At 44.6% G+C, this 16,785-nt stretch overlaps 1 protein-coding gene across 2 annotated transcripts in view; it reads left to right on the forward strand.

Moving 5' to 3' along the window:
- The window catches only part of col24a1 (collagen type XXIV alpha 1), a 454,588-nt gene that overhangs the window by 282,925 nt on the left and 154,878 nt on the right, over positions 1-16,785 (forward strand). For both annotated transcript variants that reach the window (XM_043698575.2, XM_043698577.2), the window contains 3 exons: positions 2,578-2,631; positions 2,819-2,863; positions 16,086-16,139. In XM_043698575.2, coding sequence (XP_043554510.2) covers positions 2,578-2,631; positions 2,819-2,863; positions 16,086-16,139 — 153 coding nt within the window. The remainder of the gene's footprint in view (positions 1-2,577; positions 2,632-2,818; positions 2,864-16,085; positions 16,140-16,785) is intronic.

Consider the following 16,785-nt stretch of genomic DNA (forward strand, 5'->3'; position numbering starts at 1 on the left):
CAGCAAACTGCTTGGTTCGAGGGCAGTTAGGGATGGACAATAAATGCTGGCCAGCCAGGGCCACCCATGTCCCATGAGTAAATCATAAAGAATCATAGAATCCCTACAGTGTGGAAGCAAGCTGTTCAGACCAACAAGTCCACACTGACCCTCCAAAGAGCATCCCACCCAGATCCTTACCTCTACTCTATCCCTGCAACCCTGCACCTCCCTGGGCTAACCCACCTAGCCTGCATATCCCTGGACACTATGGACAATTTCCCAATGATCAATCCAGCTAACCTGCACATCTTTGGACTGTGGGAGGGAACCGGTGCACCCAGAGGAAATCCACGCAAACACGGAGAGAATGTGCAAACTCCAAACAGACAGTCACTCGAGGGTGGGATCGAACCCGGGTCCCTGATGCTGTGAGGCTGCAGTGCTAACCCTTGAGCCACCATGCTGCCCATAATAACAAAAAAAAATTAAATTACCAGAAAGAAATAAAAATTAATGGGAGTTTGTCACATTCTTAAGACCATGAGAGCAACCCATCATGTCTGCTCCACTATTCAGTAAGATCCTGGCTGATCTGATCATCCACAACTCCACTTCCCTTTTTTTCCCCATCTTTTGATTATGTTCTACTTGCCCATGTGTAAGTGAGTACATATAGATCCGACATTTGTTCATCACAAGGATTAAAGGGATGTTAGAATGAGCAGACGATCAGGTGGAGTTAGGTGGAATCAGTGTTCCTGTGGTACATAAACCCTGGCTCAGGTCAGTTTGGTGAATGGCCTGTGATACAGGAAGTTGAAGGGAAGGGGCTGTTGGCCATGGTTTAGGGAGTTGAAAGGAAGTGATATACAGAGGAACCTAGATTATCCGAATGACACGGGCAGGAAGTATTTTGTTCGGATAATCAAATGTTCCAATAATCAAACGTTCCGATAATTGAATGTCCAATAATCGAACGTTCGGATAACGCAGTTTAGTCAAGCATCGGGACCTTGTGATCTTGTTTGGATCATCCGAAATTTGGGTAATCGGTGTTCGGATGATCAAAGTTCCTCTGTAGTAGGCAGACGGAGAGAGAGAAAGAGAGAGAAGCAAGCACACAGAAAGCTGGAGAAACTCAGCAGGTCTGGCAGCATCTGTGGAGAGAGAAACAGAATGAAGATTTCGACTCTAGTAACCCTTCTTCAGAACCTGTTGTAAACTCTGCTGCCAGACCTACTGATTGTGTCCAGCAATTTCTGGTTTTGTTTTGGATCTCCAGCATCCAAGGTTGTCGGTTTTATTTGGATGGTCAGTTGATGGTTCTATTTGGATGGTCAGTTGTCGGTTTTATTTGGATGGTCAGTTGTTGGTTCTATTTGGATGGTCAGTTGTCGGTTTTATTTGGAGGGTCAGTTGTTGATTGTATTTGGTGGGTCAGTTGTTGGTTCTATTTGGTGGGTCAGTTGAGCTGGTTCAAAGTGCTGCTGACACTGAGGGGATGGAGGTATCCCACTCCAACACGCTGATACTTCCCACAAAGCATCATAGTCACAGAGAAACACAGAAAGCAGGAGCAGGTCATTTGGCTCTCATGCCTGCTGTCCCATTCATGAAGATCACAGCTGATCCTCTCTCAATGCTATATTCCTGTTTCCTCTCCAGGCCTCTTGATAAAATTTGGAAGTGTTCTCAATCTCTTTCTTGAATATACTCAGTCTGTCAGCCTCCACACCTTCCTGTGAGTCTGTTGGCTGGTTGCCAATTTGACTCCCCCTTATGCCCCCACCCTAGAAATTCAATCAGTGCTGGTCATTGGAGTTCAGGCTGAGCTTGGAACACTAGAGTGATGCTCTCACAAGAGAATCAAGGAATCCTTTCCTCACAGGATGTGGGAAGTACTGGTCAGGACAGCATTTGATATTCATTTCTAATTGCCCTTGAACTGAATGGCTGTCTTGATCATTTTAGAATCACATGTAGGCCAGACTGGGTAAGGATGGCAGATTTCTTTCCCTAAAGGACATTACTGAACCAGATGGATCTTGGTGACAATCTAACCAATACTGAGATGAGTTTTACATTCTAGATTTGTTAAATGAATTTAAATTCCATCAGCTATGGAGGTCATGATTTAAGCCCACAACATTGGCATGTTCCTTTGGGTTACTAGGCCTGTGACATTACCATTACTCCCCTATTTCCCCAACACAAATGTGCTTAAAATGTGGAATTTCCACTGGTAGACAGTTAGCAATGTCCTTTTTTGTTATTCACACGTGGCACATGGGTGTCACTGACTGGGCGAGTCTTTATTGCCTGTCCCCAGTTGGACCTTAAGAAGGTGGGGTCTGCTGCTTTCTTCATCCTTTGTAGTCCAATGTTAAGAATTGAAATTGAAGATTGTTTGAATTTTGATAGTCTTGGGTATTGAGGGATACCGAGCCAAGGTGGAAGGATAGAATTAAGAGCATTGAATAGCAGAACAGACTTGAGGGGCTGAATAGCCTCTGTTTGATATAAATTTGATGTAATTGTTTTTGGCTGTTGAAAGTCTTGTTCACTTCTGGCAAACAATAAATCAATTTGTTTTAGGGAAGACCTGGTCGGAAAGGATACCCCGGAGTGCTTGGATTAGACGGAATTAAGGTAATCGTTACATTCTTTCATTGCACAAATCATTCTTACGTTGGGCACACAGTGCTACAGTTCCCTGTCAGTCAGGAAACCATTGTTGTTCCATCGACAGCTGGAAAGAATTATTCCTTTCAAATTACATGTGACATGTTTACATCACTAATAATAAATATTTTCCATCCTTCCTCTGATCATACAGGGAGAGCAGGGAGATTTGGGAAACATTGGGAAGATTGGAGAACAGGTAGGTTTGAGTCTTTGCCACATCCAATTGATTTTAAGCATCAAGAAGGAGATGTGTGTTTAGATCTGGCATTAACTTCGCCTTTACAATGTTAGGTCGATATCAGAACTGATGGTAGTTCTTTTGGTGAGACACTGGGGACTCATCTGGAACCAGTGCTTTGTAAGTTCAATTGAAATGATGACAATGAGCATGTTGTTCTGTCCATACACAGGTGAGGCTGAGGGGTGACCTTATAGAGGTTTATAAAATCATGAGGGGCATGGATAGGATAAATAGACAAAGTCTTTTCCCTGGGGTGGGGGAGTCCAGAACGAGAGGGCATAGGTTTAGGATGAGAGGAGAAAGATTTAAAAGGGACCTAAGGGACAACTTTTTCACGCAGAGGGTGGTGCGTGTATGGAATGAGCTGCCAGAGGAAGTGGTGGAGGCTGGTACAATTGCGACATTTAAAAGGCATCTGGATGGATATATGATAGGAAGGGTTTGGAGGGATATGGGCCAATTGCTGGCTAATGGGATTAGATTGAGTGAGTATATCTGGTCGGCATGGATGAGTTGGACCGAAAGGTCTATTTCCACGTTGTACATCTCTATGACTCTTAGTGTTCGGTTGTCAATTGCATTATTAATGTTACAAAATGTTTGTTGCCAAAGTTTCTGTCTTGAATTCATCAGGACGAGTACAAAAATACCAAGTTGCAAACAATCAGAACAATTTACACTTCAGGAGTAAAGAATTGGTGAGTTTTGAGAAGATTTGTAGCTCAAGTTGAGGTTCTGGATGTAGGTTTGCTCACTGAGCTGGAAGCTTCATTTTCAGATGTTTCACCAGCATACTAGGTAACATCTTCAGTGAGCCTCCGGACAAAGCACTGCTGATGATTCCTGCTTTCTATTTATAATGTTTGGGTTTCTTTGCATTGGTGATGTCATTTCCTGTGGTCACCCAGACCTCGCTGTACATCAATTCTCCCCAGGGCTTTTCCATTTACTGTATAGTTCGCTCTTGAATTGGAATTTTCAAAATGTATCACCTCGCATTTGCTTGGATTGAACTCCATCTGGCATTTCTCTGCCCAACTCTCCAGTCTATCTATATTCTGCTGCATTCTCTGACAGTCCCCTTCACTATCTGCCACTCCACTAATCTTAGTGTCAACTGCAAACTTGCTAATCAGACCACCGATACCTTCCTGCAAATCATTTATATATATATCCCGAACAACAGTGGTCCTAACACGGATCCCTGTGGGACACCACTGGTCACAGGTCTCCATTTTGAGAAACTCCCTTCCACTACTACTCTCTGTCTCCTGTTGCCCAGCCAGTTCTCTATCCATCTAGTGAGTACACCCTGGCCCCATGTGACTTCACTTTCTCCATCAGCCTACCATGGGGAACCTTATCAAACACCTTACTAAGGTCCATGTATATGCCATCTATAGCCCTTCCCCCATTAATCAACTTTGTCACCTCCATGAAGAATTCTATTAGGTTTGTAAAACCTTTCGGTCCAACTCATCCATGCCGACCAGATATACTCACCCAAAAACCATACTGCCCATTGCTGATAAGCCCATTTTCTTCCAAATGGGTATAGATCTTATCCCTCAGTATCTTCTCCAACAGCTTCCCTACCACTGACATCAGGCTCACTGGTCTATAATTACCTGGGCTATCCCTACTACCCTTCTTGAACAAGGGGACAACATTAGCAATTCTCCAGTCCTCTGGGACCTCCCCCATGTTTAAGGATGCTGCAATGATATCTGTTAAAGCTCCAGCTATTTCCTCTCTCGCTTCCCTCAGTAACCTGGGATAGATCCCATCCGGACCTGGGGACTTGTCCACCTTAATGCCTTTTAGAATACCCAAAACTTCCTCTCTCCTTATGCTGACCTGACTGAGAGTAACCTAACCTCAACATCCGCCATGTCCCTCTCCTCAGTGAATACCGATGCAAAGTACTCATTAAGAATCTCACCCGTTTTCTCTGAATCCACGCATAACTTTCCTCCTTTGTCCTTTCTCTAGTTACTTTCTTGTTCTTTATATATGAAAAAAAAGGCTTTGTGATTTTGCTTAACCTTGTCTGCTAAATATATCTCTTGACCCCTTTCAGCCCTCTTAATTCCTCATTTCAGATTGGTCTTACTTTCCCGATAGTCTTCCAAAGCTTTGTCCATCTTCAGTCGCCTGAACCTTATTTACGCATCTTTTTCCTCTTAGCTAGTCTCACAATTTCACCTGTCATCCATGGTTCCCTCATCTTGCCATTTTAATCCCTCATTTTCACAGGAACATACCTCTCCTAAACTCTAATCAACCTCCCTTTAAAAGCCTCCCAAATATTGAATGTGGGTTTCCCTTCAAACAGCTGCTCCCAATCCACATTCCCCAGCTCCTGCCGAGTTGTGGTATAGCTGGCCTTCCCCCAGTTTAGCTCTTCCTTTAGATCCATTCTCATCTTTATCTGTGAGTATTCTAAAACTTACAGAATTGTATTCACTGTTCCCAAAGTAATCCCCTACTGAAACTTCAGTCGCCTGGCTGGGCTCATTCCCCAATACCAGATCCAGTGTGGCCCCTTTCCGAGTTTTACAAACTGCTCGAGAAAACCCTCCTGGATGCTCCTTACAAATTCTGCTCCATCCAGACCTCTAATAATGTGAATCCCAGTCAATATTGGGAAAATTAAAATCTATCACCACCCTGTTGCTCGTCCATCTTTCCATGATCTGTTTCCATATTTATACCTCTACCTCACGCTCACTGTTGAGAGGCCTGTTCCAGCAGCTTTCCTATTTCTGAGCTCTGCCCATATTGCCTCACTGCTCAAGTCCTCCATAGTGCCCTCCTTCAGCCCAGCTGTGATATCCTCTCTGACCAGTAATGTAACTCCTCCACCCCTTTTACCTCCCTCTCTATCCTGCCTGAAACATTGCTATCCTGAGATATTTAGCTGCCAATCATGCCCTTCTAAAACTTAGAAGTCTCAGTAATAGCAATAATATCATACTCCCAGGTACTAATCCAAGTCCTAAGTTCATCTGCCTTACCTACTACACTACTTGCATTAAAACAAATGCACCTTAGACCACCTGCCCCTTTATGTCCATCATCTGATCCCTGCCTACTCTTCCCCTTAGTCACACTGACTTCATTATCTAGTTCCTTACAGGCTTTAGTTACTACCTCCTGACAGTCCACTGACCTCCTCATTTGGTTCCCATCCCAGGCGGCACGGTGGCACAGTGGTTAGCACTACTGCCTCACAGCGCCAGAGACCCGGGTTCGCTTCCCGACTCAGGCGACTGACTGTGTGGAGTTTGCACGTTCTCCCCGTGTCTGCGTGGGTTTCCTCCGGGGGCTCCGGTTTCCTCCCACAGTCCAAAGATCTGCAAGTCAGGTGAATTGGCCATGCTAAATTGCCCGTAGTGTTAGGTAAGGGGTAAATGTAGGGATATGGGTGGGTTACGCTTCGGCGGGTCGGTGTGGACTTGTTGGACCGAAGGGCCTGTTTCCACACTGTAAGTAATCTAATCCCCCTGCCACATTAGTTTAAACCCTCCCCAACAGCGTTAGTAAAAGCCCCCCCCCCCCAAGGACATTGGTTCCAGTCTGGCCCAGGTGGAGATTGTCCAATTTGTAATAGTCCCACCTTTCCCAGAACCAGTCCCAATGTCCCAAAAATCTGAACCCCTCCCTCCTGCACTATCTCTGAAGCCACACATTCACCCTGAATATTCCGTCGTTCCTACTCTGACTAATGCGTGGCACTGGCAGCAATCCTGAGATTACTACCTCGGAGCTCCTACTTTTTAACTTGGTCCCTAACTCCCTAAATTCTGCTTGTAGGACCTCATCCCGTTTATTACCTATATCATTGGTATCTATATGCACCATGACAACTGGCTGTTCATCCTCCCCCTTGAGAATTGTTCTGCAGCCAATCCAAGACATCCCCGACCCGTGCACCTGGGAGATAACATCCCATTCGGTAGTCTCATTTTCGACCACAGAGCTGCCTATCTACTCCCTTTACAATTGAATCCCTTACTACTATAGCCCTTCCACTCCGTTTCCTGCCCTTCTGTACAGCAGAGCCAGCCACGGTGCCATGAACCTGGCTACTGCTACTTTTCCCTGGTGAGCCATCTCCCCCAACAGTATCAAAAACGGTATACCTGTTTTGGAGGGAGATGACTGCATGGGACACTTGCACTGCCTTCCTGCTCTTTCTCTGCCTTTTGGTCACCCATTCCCTTTCTCCCTCAGCAATCCTAATCTGCAGTGTGACCAATTCACTAAATGTGCTGCCCACAACCCCCTCAGCATTGCGAATGCTCCAAAGTAAGTCCATCTGCAGCTCCAGAGCCGTCATGCGGTCTAACAAGAGCTGCAGCTGGACACACTTCTGCACATGAAGGAGTCAGGGACATCAGCCACATCCCTGAGCTCCCACATTGAGGAAGAGGAGCATAACACGGGTCTGAGATCGCCTGCCATTTATAATGTTAAATCTAACTTTAGTCTTAGCTTATGTAAATGAAAAAGAAAAGTTTTCACCAATCACTCAATAAAACAATAAAAAAAAACAGGAAATAGAAAAACCTGATCAACTCACCACGGAGTCTCTTTATTTTGGTTAGATGAGGAGAGCGGGTGGGAGACACTGCATGTGTAGTGTCTTGGGTTCAGCAGCTACCCAAATAAAATGGTTTCACTCACCTTCCCAGCAACCCTCTGGTCCTCACTCTCACCTCTCGACCAATGGACACCCCGACAGGGACTCTAGGCTCCTCCTCGCCAGTTCCAGGGTCTTTCAAAAACAGCCTGATGCCCAAACGTATTCCTTTGGTTTTACAGAGAATGGGTCCCTCGGTGTGAGTGCATTGTCACTTCTATTCACGTTTCAAGCTCAAGTGTTTAGATTTCTTTGTTGTTAGTGTTAGTGTAGCCACGAACACACTCAGGGCTGTATTTGAAGCAATACTCAGGTTCTCCCAAGAGGCTGCTGCCATTATTAATTTTCAAAAAGAGGCAAAAGGGGTGGCCAAAATTCCTACTGGTCAATAGAGATGATATATCTGAATATCACAAGACATAAGAGCAGCAGTAGGCCATTCAGCCCATTGAGTCTGCTCTGCTATTCAGTGTGATCATGGCTGATCTGATAACCCTCAACTCCAATTTCCTGCCTTTCCCCCATATCCCTGATTCTCTTCCTGGTTAAACATCTACAATGTGGAGGTGCTGGTCTTGGACTGGGGTGTACAAAGTCAGAAGTCACATGACACATGACACCAGGTTATAACCCAACAGGTTTATATGTAATCACCATGGTGGGCCAGTGGTTAGCACTGCTGCCTCACAGCGCCAAGGAATGGGGTTCAATTCCAGTCTCAGGTGACTGTGCGGAGTTTGCACATTCTCCCCGTGTCTGTGTGGGTTTCCTCCGGGTGCTCCGGTTTCCTCACACTGTCCAAAGATGTGCAGGTTAGGGTGGATTGCCATAATGTTCAGGGATGTGTCGGTTAAGTGCATTAGTTAGGGATAAATGTAGAGTAATAGGGTAAGGGAGCTGGTGACTCTTCAGAGGGTCAGTGTGGATTTGTTGGGCTGAAAGGCCTGTTTCCACATTTTAGGGATGCTCTGGATTCTGTGATAAGCTTTCGGAGCACTGCTCCTTCATCAGTTGAAGTTAAAACGCTGTCTCTCTCAGCATTGAATATACTTAACAAGCCAGCCTCGACAGCCCTTTGTAGGAAAGAATTCCACTTCCCTCTGAGAGAAGCTGATCCTCCTCATCTCTGTCATAAATTTGTGACCCCTTATTCTGAGATGATGCCCTCTGGTTCCAGATTCTCGTACAAGGGGAAACAGCATTCAACCTGTCAGGTCTCCATCTTTGATGTTTCAGTAGGGGCACCTCTTATTCTTTGAGATTCCAGTGAGTATGTGGCCAACCTACTCAGCCTCTCCTCAGAAGACAGTCCCTCCTTATCTGGAACCAGCCGAGTGAAGCTTCTCTGGGCTGCCTCCAATGTCAGTGCATCTGTCCTGAGATAAAGGCCCCAAAACTGGTCTTGGTATTCCAGCTGTGGTCTGACCAGTGCCTTGTTTAGTTTTAGAAAACCTCTCTACTTCAATACGTTATTCCCTTTCCTGTTACCTGCTAAACGTGGATGTTAACGTTTTGCGATTCCTTGCAAATCTTTGGATGATTTGTGCCACATGGTCTATTTCTGTACTGTAACACCTGCTACATCATGGTAAAACAGGCCATTCAGCCCAGATGGTCCGGGCTAGTATTTATGCTACACACGAGTGTCACCTTAACCCTTGCCACCTCACCCTATCACCAGATCCTTCAATGACTTTCTCCCTCGGGTTGTTAACTAACTTCCCCGACACATATCTCTGCCTGTCCCCTTAACTACTCTGTGTGGAGGTGAGGGCTGCACTCTCATCACTCTCAGTGTAAAGAGGTTGTTCCAGAATTCCCCATTGAGTTAACACTGCCTCTGTTTTGCTAAAACTCCTGATTTTGGACGCTCCCATTTCTGCATTTTAAAATGTACCCTAGTGTCGATTATTTTACCAATCCAATTTGAAGTGGTTAAGTCATCGTGGACATGTCCTGTGGGAACAGCATTCCTGTTGCATAACAGACATTTACACACGTTCAGATTGGTAACTTCAGTCCTTCTTTGTACCGTAGTTTTAACATGCAGTGCTTGTAAAACAGAAAAAAAAACCATTGGTTACAACTAAATGATAATCCATTGCTCTTGCACAAGCAGCTCCTGTAGATTTGCTGCTACACTGGAGGGCAATACTCAGTCCGAGAGGAGACTCTAATATATTCAAATAATGCACAGGACTATGGGGATAAAGCAAGAGATTGGCATTAGGTAATAAAGCTCGCTGCGGGAGCTCAAATGAGCACAATTGCCCGTTCTGTGCTGGAACAAATCTAATTCTGTGACCTGAAGAGACCGATCAAATCCACGGGGAGATTTATGGTGCAACCTTTGTGATTTTAACAGAACAAATGAACAGAAACTGTTTCCAATGGCAGCAAGGTACTGACACGAGACTATTAACCCAGGGACCTTGCTAATGTTCTGGAACAAAAACAGAAGTTGCTGAAAAAACTCAGCAGGTCTGGAAGCATCCGTGAAGAGAAATCAGAGTTAATGTTTTGGGTCCAGTGACCCTTCTTCAGATAGACAATAGACAATAGGTGCAGGAGTAGGCCATTCTGCCCTTCGAGTCTGCACCACCATTCATTATGATCATGACTGATTATCCTTAATCAGTATCCTGTTCCTGCCTTATCTCCATAACCCTTGATTCCACAATCCTTGAGAGCTCTATCCAACTCTTTCTTAAACAAATCCAGAGACTGGGCCTCCACTGCCCTCTGGGGCAGAGCATTCCACACACCTACCACTCTCTGGGTGAAGAAGTTTCTCCTCATCTCTGTCCTAAATGGCCTACCCCTTATTTTTAAGCTGTGTCTTCTGGTTCGGGACTCACCTATCAGCGGAAACATGTTTCCTGCCTCCAGAGTGTCCAATCCTTTAATAATCTTATACGTCTCAATCAGATCCCCTCTCAGTCTTCTAAACTCAAGGATATACAAGCCCAGTCGTTCCAATCTTTCAACATAAGATAGTCCCGCCGTTCCAGGAAATGACCTCGTGAACCTACGCTGTACTCCCTCAATAGCCAGAATGTCTTTCCTCAAATTTGGAGACCAGAGCTGCACACAGTACTCCAGGTGTGGTCGCACCAGGGCCCTGTACAGCTGCAGAAGAACCTCTTTGCTTCTATACTCAATCCCTCTTGTTATGAAGGCCAGCATGCTATTAGCCTTCTTCACTGCCTGCTGTACCTGCATGCTTGCCTTTATTGACTGGTGTACAAGAACACCCAGATCTCTTTGTACTACCCCTTTACCGAAATTAATTCCATTTAGGTAGTAATCTGCCTTCCTGTTCTTGCCACCAAAGTGGATAACCATACATTTATCCACATTAAACTGCATCTGCCATGTATCTGTCCACTCACTTAACCTGTCCAGAAACCCTGTAATCTCCTAACATCCTCCTCACGTTTCACCCTGCCACCCAGCTTTGTATCATCAGCAAATTTGCTAATTTTATTACTAATACCATCATCTATATCATTAACATATATTGTAAAAAGCCGCGGTCCCAGCACTGATCCCTGCGGTACCCCACTGGCCACTGCCTGCCATTCCGAAATGGAGCCGTTTATCACTACTCTTTGTTTCCTGTCAGCCAACCAACTTTCAATCCAAGTTAGTACTTTGTCCCTAATGCCATGCGCCCTAATTTTGCTCACTATCCTCCTATGTGGTACTTTATCAAAGGCTTTCTGAAAGTCCAGGTACACTGCATCTACTGGATCTCCCTTGTCCATCTTCAGAGTTACATCCTCAAAAAATTCCAGAAGACTAGTCAAGCATGATTTCCCCTTCATAAATCCATGCTGACTCTGACCTATCCTGTTACTACTATCCAGATGTGTCGTAATTTCATCCTTTATAATAGACTCCAGCATCTTTCCCACCACTGAGGTCAGACTAACTGGTCTATAATTTCCTGCTTTCTCTCTCCCACCTTTCTTAAAAGGTGGTATAACATTAGCCACCCTCCAATCCGCAGGAAATGATCCCGAATCTATCGAACTCTGGAAAATAATCACCAAGGCATCCACGATTTCTGGAGCCACCTCCTTCAGTACCCTGGGATGTAGACCATCAGGCCCCGGGGACTTATCAGCCTTCAGACCTAACAGTCTCTCCAACACCAATTCCAGGCAAATATAAATTCTCTTCAGTTCAGGTCCTTCAGCCACTGTTACCTCAGGGAGATTGCTTGTGTCTTTCCCAGTGAACACAGATCTGAAGTACCCATTCAATTCTTCTGCCATTTCTTTGTTCCCCGTAATATATTCCCCTGTTTCTGTCTTCAAGTGCTCAATTTGTGTCTTAACCATTTTTTCCCTTTCGCATACCTAAAAAAGCTTTTACTATCCTCCTTTATATTATTGGCCAGTTTACCTTCGTATCTTATTTTTTCTCTGCGTATTTCCTTCTTAGTAATCCTCTGTTGTTCTTTAAAAGCTTCCCTGTCCTCCGTTTTCCCACTTATCTTTGCTATGTTATAATTTTTCTCTTTTGACATTATATGTTTCTTAACTTCCCTCATCAGCCATGGCCACCCATGCCTCCTCCTAGGATCTTTCTTCCTTTGTGGAATGAACTGACCCTGCATCCTCTGCATTAAACACAGAAATATCCACCATTGTTCCTCCACTGTCATCCCTGTTAAGGTATTGCACCATTGAACTTTGGCCAGCTCCTCCCTCATAGCTTCATAGTTCCCTTTATTCAACTGAAATATTGTCACTTCCAATTGTACCCTCTCCCTCTCAAATTGCAGATTGAAGCTTATTGTATTATGGTCACTACTTCCCAATGGCTCCTTCACTTCAAGGTCCCTGATCAATTCTGGTTTGTTGCACAATACCAGATCCAGAATTGCCTTCTCCCTGCTAGGCTCCAGCACCAGCTGTTCCAAGAATCCATCTCGGAGGCACTCCACAAAATCTCTTTCTTGAGGTCCAATACCATCCTGATTCTCCCAGTCTACCTGCATGTTGAAATTCCCCATAACAACTGTAGTAACATCTTTGCAACAGGCCAATTTCAGCTCCTTATTCAACTAACACCCTACATCCATACTACTATTTGGGGGCTTGTAGATAACTCCTAAGAGGGTCTTTCTACCCTTAGAATTTCTCAGCTCTATCCACACTGACTCTATATCCCCTGATTCTAGGTTCGCCCTGCGTAAGGGACTGAATATCATCCCTTACCAACAGGGCCACCCCACCCCCTCTGCCCGTCAGTCTGTCCTTACGATAGCACGTATAGCAAAAAAATGGTTAAGACTAAAATTGGGCCCTTGAAGACAGAAATAGGGGAATATATTACAGGGAACAAAGAAATGGCAGAAGAATTGAATTGGGACTTCAGATCTGTGTTCACTGGGAAAGACACGAGCAATCTCCCTGAGGTAACAGTGGCTGAAGGACCTGAACTTAAGGGAATTTATATTTGCCTGGAATTGGCGTTGGAGAGACTGTTAGATCTGAAGGCTGATAAGTCCCCGGGGCCTGATGGTCTACATCCCAGGGTACTGAAGGAGGTGGCTCCAGAAATCGTGGATGCCTTGGTGATTATTTTCCGTAGTTCAATAGATTCGGGATCATTTCCTGCAGATTGTAGGGTGGCTAATGTTGTACCACCTTTTAAGAAGGTGGGAGAGAGAAAATAGGAAATTATAGACCAGTTAGTCTGACCTCAGTGGTGGGAAAGATGCTGGAGTCTATTATAAAGGATGAAATTACGACACATCTGGATAGTAGTAACAGGATAAGTCAGAGTCAGCATGGATTTATGAAGGGGAAATCATGCTTGACTAATTTTCTGGAATTTTTTGAGGATGTAACTCTGAAGATGGACAAAGGAGATCCAGTAGATGTAGTGTACCTGGACTTTCAGAAAGCTTTTGATAAAGTCCCACATAGGAGGTTAGTGAGCAAAGTTAGAGCGCATGGCATTAGGGACAAAGTACTAACTAGGATTGAAAGTTGGTTGGCTGACAGGAAACAAAGGGTAGTGATAAACGGCTCCATTTCGGAATGGCAGGCAGTGACCAGTGGGGTACCGCAGGGATCAGTGCTGGGACTGCAGCTTTTTACAATATATATTAATGACGTAGAAGATGGTATTAGTAATTAAATTAGCAAATTTGCTGATGATACAAAGCTGGGTGGCAGGGTGAAATGTGAGGAGGATGTTAGGAGATTACAGGGTGATCTGGACAGGTTAGGTGAGTGGACAGATGCATGGCAGATGCAGTTTAATGTGGATAAATGTATGGTTATCCACTTTGGTGGCAAGAACAGGAAGGCAGATTACTATCTAATTGGAATCAATTTAGGTAAAGGGGCAGTACAGAGAGATCTGGGTGTTCTTGTACACCAGTCAATGAAGGCAAGCATGCAGGTACAGCAGGTAGTGAAGAAGGCTAATAGCATGCTGGCCTTCATAACAAGAGGGATTGAGTATAGAAGCAAAGGGGTTCTTCTACAGCTGTACAGGGCCCTGGTGAGACCACACCAGGAGTATTGTGTGCAGTTCTGGTCTCCAAATTTGAGGAAAGACATTCTGGCTATTGAGGGAGTGCAGCGTAGGTTTACGAGGTCAATTCTTGGAATGGCGGGACTACGTTACGCTGATAGACTGGAGCGACTGGACTTGTATACCCTTGAGTTTAGAAGACTGAGAGGGGATCTGATTGAGATGTATAAGATTATTAAAGGATTGGAAAATCTGGAGGCAGGAAATATGTTTCTGCTGATGGGTGAGTCCCGAACCAGAGGACACAGCTTAAAAATAAGGGGTAGATCATTTAGGAGAGAGATGAGGAGAAACTTCTTCACCCAGAGAGTGGTGACTGTGTGGAATGCTCTGCCCCAGAGGGCAGTGGAGGCCCAGTCTCTGGATTCATTTAAGAAAGAGTTAGATAGAGCTCTCAAGGATAGTGGAATCAAGGGTTATGGAGATAAGGCAGGAACTGGATACTGATTAAGGATGATCAGTCATGATCACATTGAATGGTAGTGCAGGCTCAAAGGGCAGAATGGCCTACTCCTGCACCTGTTGTCTATTGTCTATTGAATATTCATTTCCCAGGCCCTGTCCACTTGAAGCCACGTCTCAGTTATCCCCACAATATCGTATCTGCCAATTTCCAAAAGAGCCTCAAGCTCATCCATCTTATTTCTAATACTTCGTGCATTAATATATAGTATTTTTAATTTGTTACTGCCCTCACCCTTCCTATCAATCCCTAGTTCACTCAACCTTACAGCATGATCCCTTTTTGAGTTTTCTGCTTCATTGATACCGTTGTCTTTCTTGACTTCCCTTGTTCTAACTTTCCTTTCGATTTCCTTCTTAAACTTCCAGTTTGTTCCCTCAGCGCTCCGAAAGCTTGTGATTTCAAATAAACCTGTCAGACCATAACCTGGTGTCATGTGATTTCTGACTTTGTCCACCCCATTCCAACACAGGCACTTCCACATCATGAACAATACAGGGCCTTGGTGAGGCCACCCCGGAATATTGTGTTCCCCGTTCGGCTCCTTATCTAAAGAATGATGTTCTTACTGTTGAGGAAGTGCAATGGAGGTTTCTCAGACTGATTCTGGGGATGGCAGGACTGACCTACAAGGCGAGATTGAGTCAGTTAGGATTGTATTCACTGGAGTTCAGCGGAATGAGGAGGGAACTCATAGAGACTTATAAATCGAATGAAGAAATTCTACTTCACTGATTGGTTTAGTTCTGGACTCAAAGGGTTAAAATCCCACAATATTAATTTTATTTGAGATATCTTCAGGAAGCCAAAAAATTTGGTTTCTTATGACATGCAGGTTTAAAAGCCCCCCATTATGTTCAGACCTTTCGAATAATCTGGGACAGAGATGGATCATATTTGATGTCATCCAGTCAGGCTCGCACACTCTTAAAGGGTTTCACTGAAACCTTTTTGGATTTAAACTTTGACAAAAAGCTTATGCTGACAATGTGGTTTTCATTTTCCTTCGGTTTAGCAAACCATGAGTAATATTTTCTAAAATGTTTCTCAATCGGGTTAAAGCACTGGCCTCTTTATCTTGATCTGATTTCAACCAGTATGATCTGACAACAATGTGTTTTCTGATGATTAAGTCACTCAGTCCTGGATTCAGCGAGTGTGCTTCCACATCACATTAAATGGCCAGAATTTGCTCTTTGTGTTTCTGGAGGTCAAGGGTGGGTTGATGCCAGTAGCTGAAACATCAGACTGCTGCAAGGAGTTGCCACTCTCTTTTTGGATCCATGCACATCCCGCAGAAGCAGGAGGGGGCCAGTGACTAGTTTTCACTGGACGAGGTCATTCAGGGACATGGAAGCAAGGCTTGTCTGGTCACCAACCATGGTCGTATTGAATGGCAGAGCAGGTTAAAGAGGCTGAATGGCCTCCTCCTGCCTCAAGGTAATGATTTTGAAAGGATTCAAGAAAGCTGTCTTGCAGCCTAATGATGTTCTGTGTCTGTCTCTTTCCAGGGTCCTGTTGGCCTGCCCGGTCCTAGAGGCCCCACAGGAATAGTTGGCGAGAAGGTAAGTCCTAACATGACACTCTTCTTCGACTGAGACCATTCCGATTTCTCTGAAAAGGAGTGTGCTTTTGTTTCCAATGCTTTAAGATGTTTCCAGCTGTTTCCTGCTATCCCAGGGATGAGCGTTGTGATAGAGCCTTGGACTAGACCTCACTATAGCAGGTCAGTCTGCCTGATAACTGGATTGCAATGCAGAGTGATACCAATATCATGGCTTCAGCTGAGGTTACTGTGATGGAGCCATTCACCTTAAACATAGTGAAACCACCATCTCTGTCTAGTGAGAGAGCAGCTCTATGATCTGATTAGACCGTGGTGATTTTACCTTCATGATATCAGATCAGGCATTGGTTAGACATCCTACCTCATCCCACTCTAAACAGGATCAGGGTCAGGGAGAGAAATCATGAGATTTTTCTATTCCAATGATGCTTACTCTCCCCCTGGTCAAACCCTCCCCTTTACATTCTTTGGCTGCTCCAAACTGGGGGCCAGTCCCAGTGGAGGTAAATTGTTTTATTCAGATTCAACAAATTCTCTTGCTATTATTTGTAAACCCATTGTCCAAAACACCATCAGAGACCGAATATGGGCACAGCTGAAAGATTTTGACCAGGTAATTACTGCTGTTTATTTTTTAACTGCAC

The sequence above is a fragment of the Chiloscyllium plagiosum genome, unplaced genomic scaffold (assembly GCF_037043375.1).
Source record: "Chiloscyllium plagiosum isolate Xiang-an unplaced genomic scaffold, Cpla_swu_hap1 HiC_scaffold_9, whole genome shotgun sequence".
In the NCBI taxonomy this organism is placed as follows: domain Eukaryota; kingdom Metazoa; phylum Chordata; class Chondrichthyes; order Orectolobiformes; family Hemiscylliidae; genus Chiloscyllium; species Chiloscyllium plagiosum.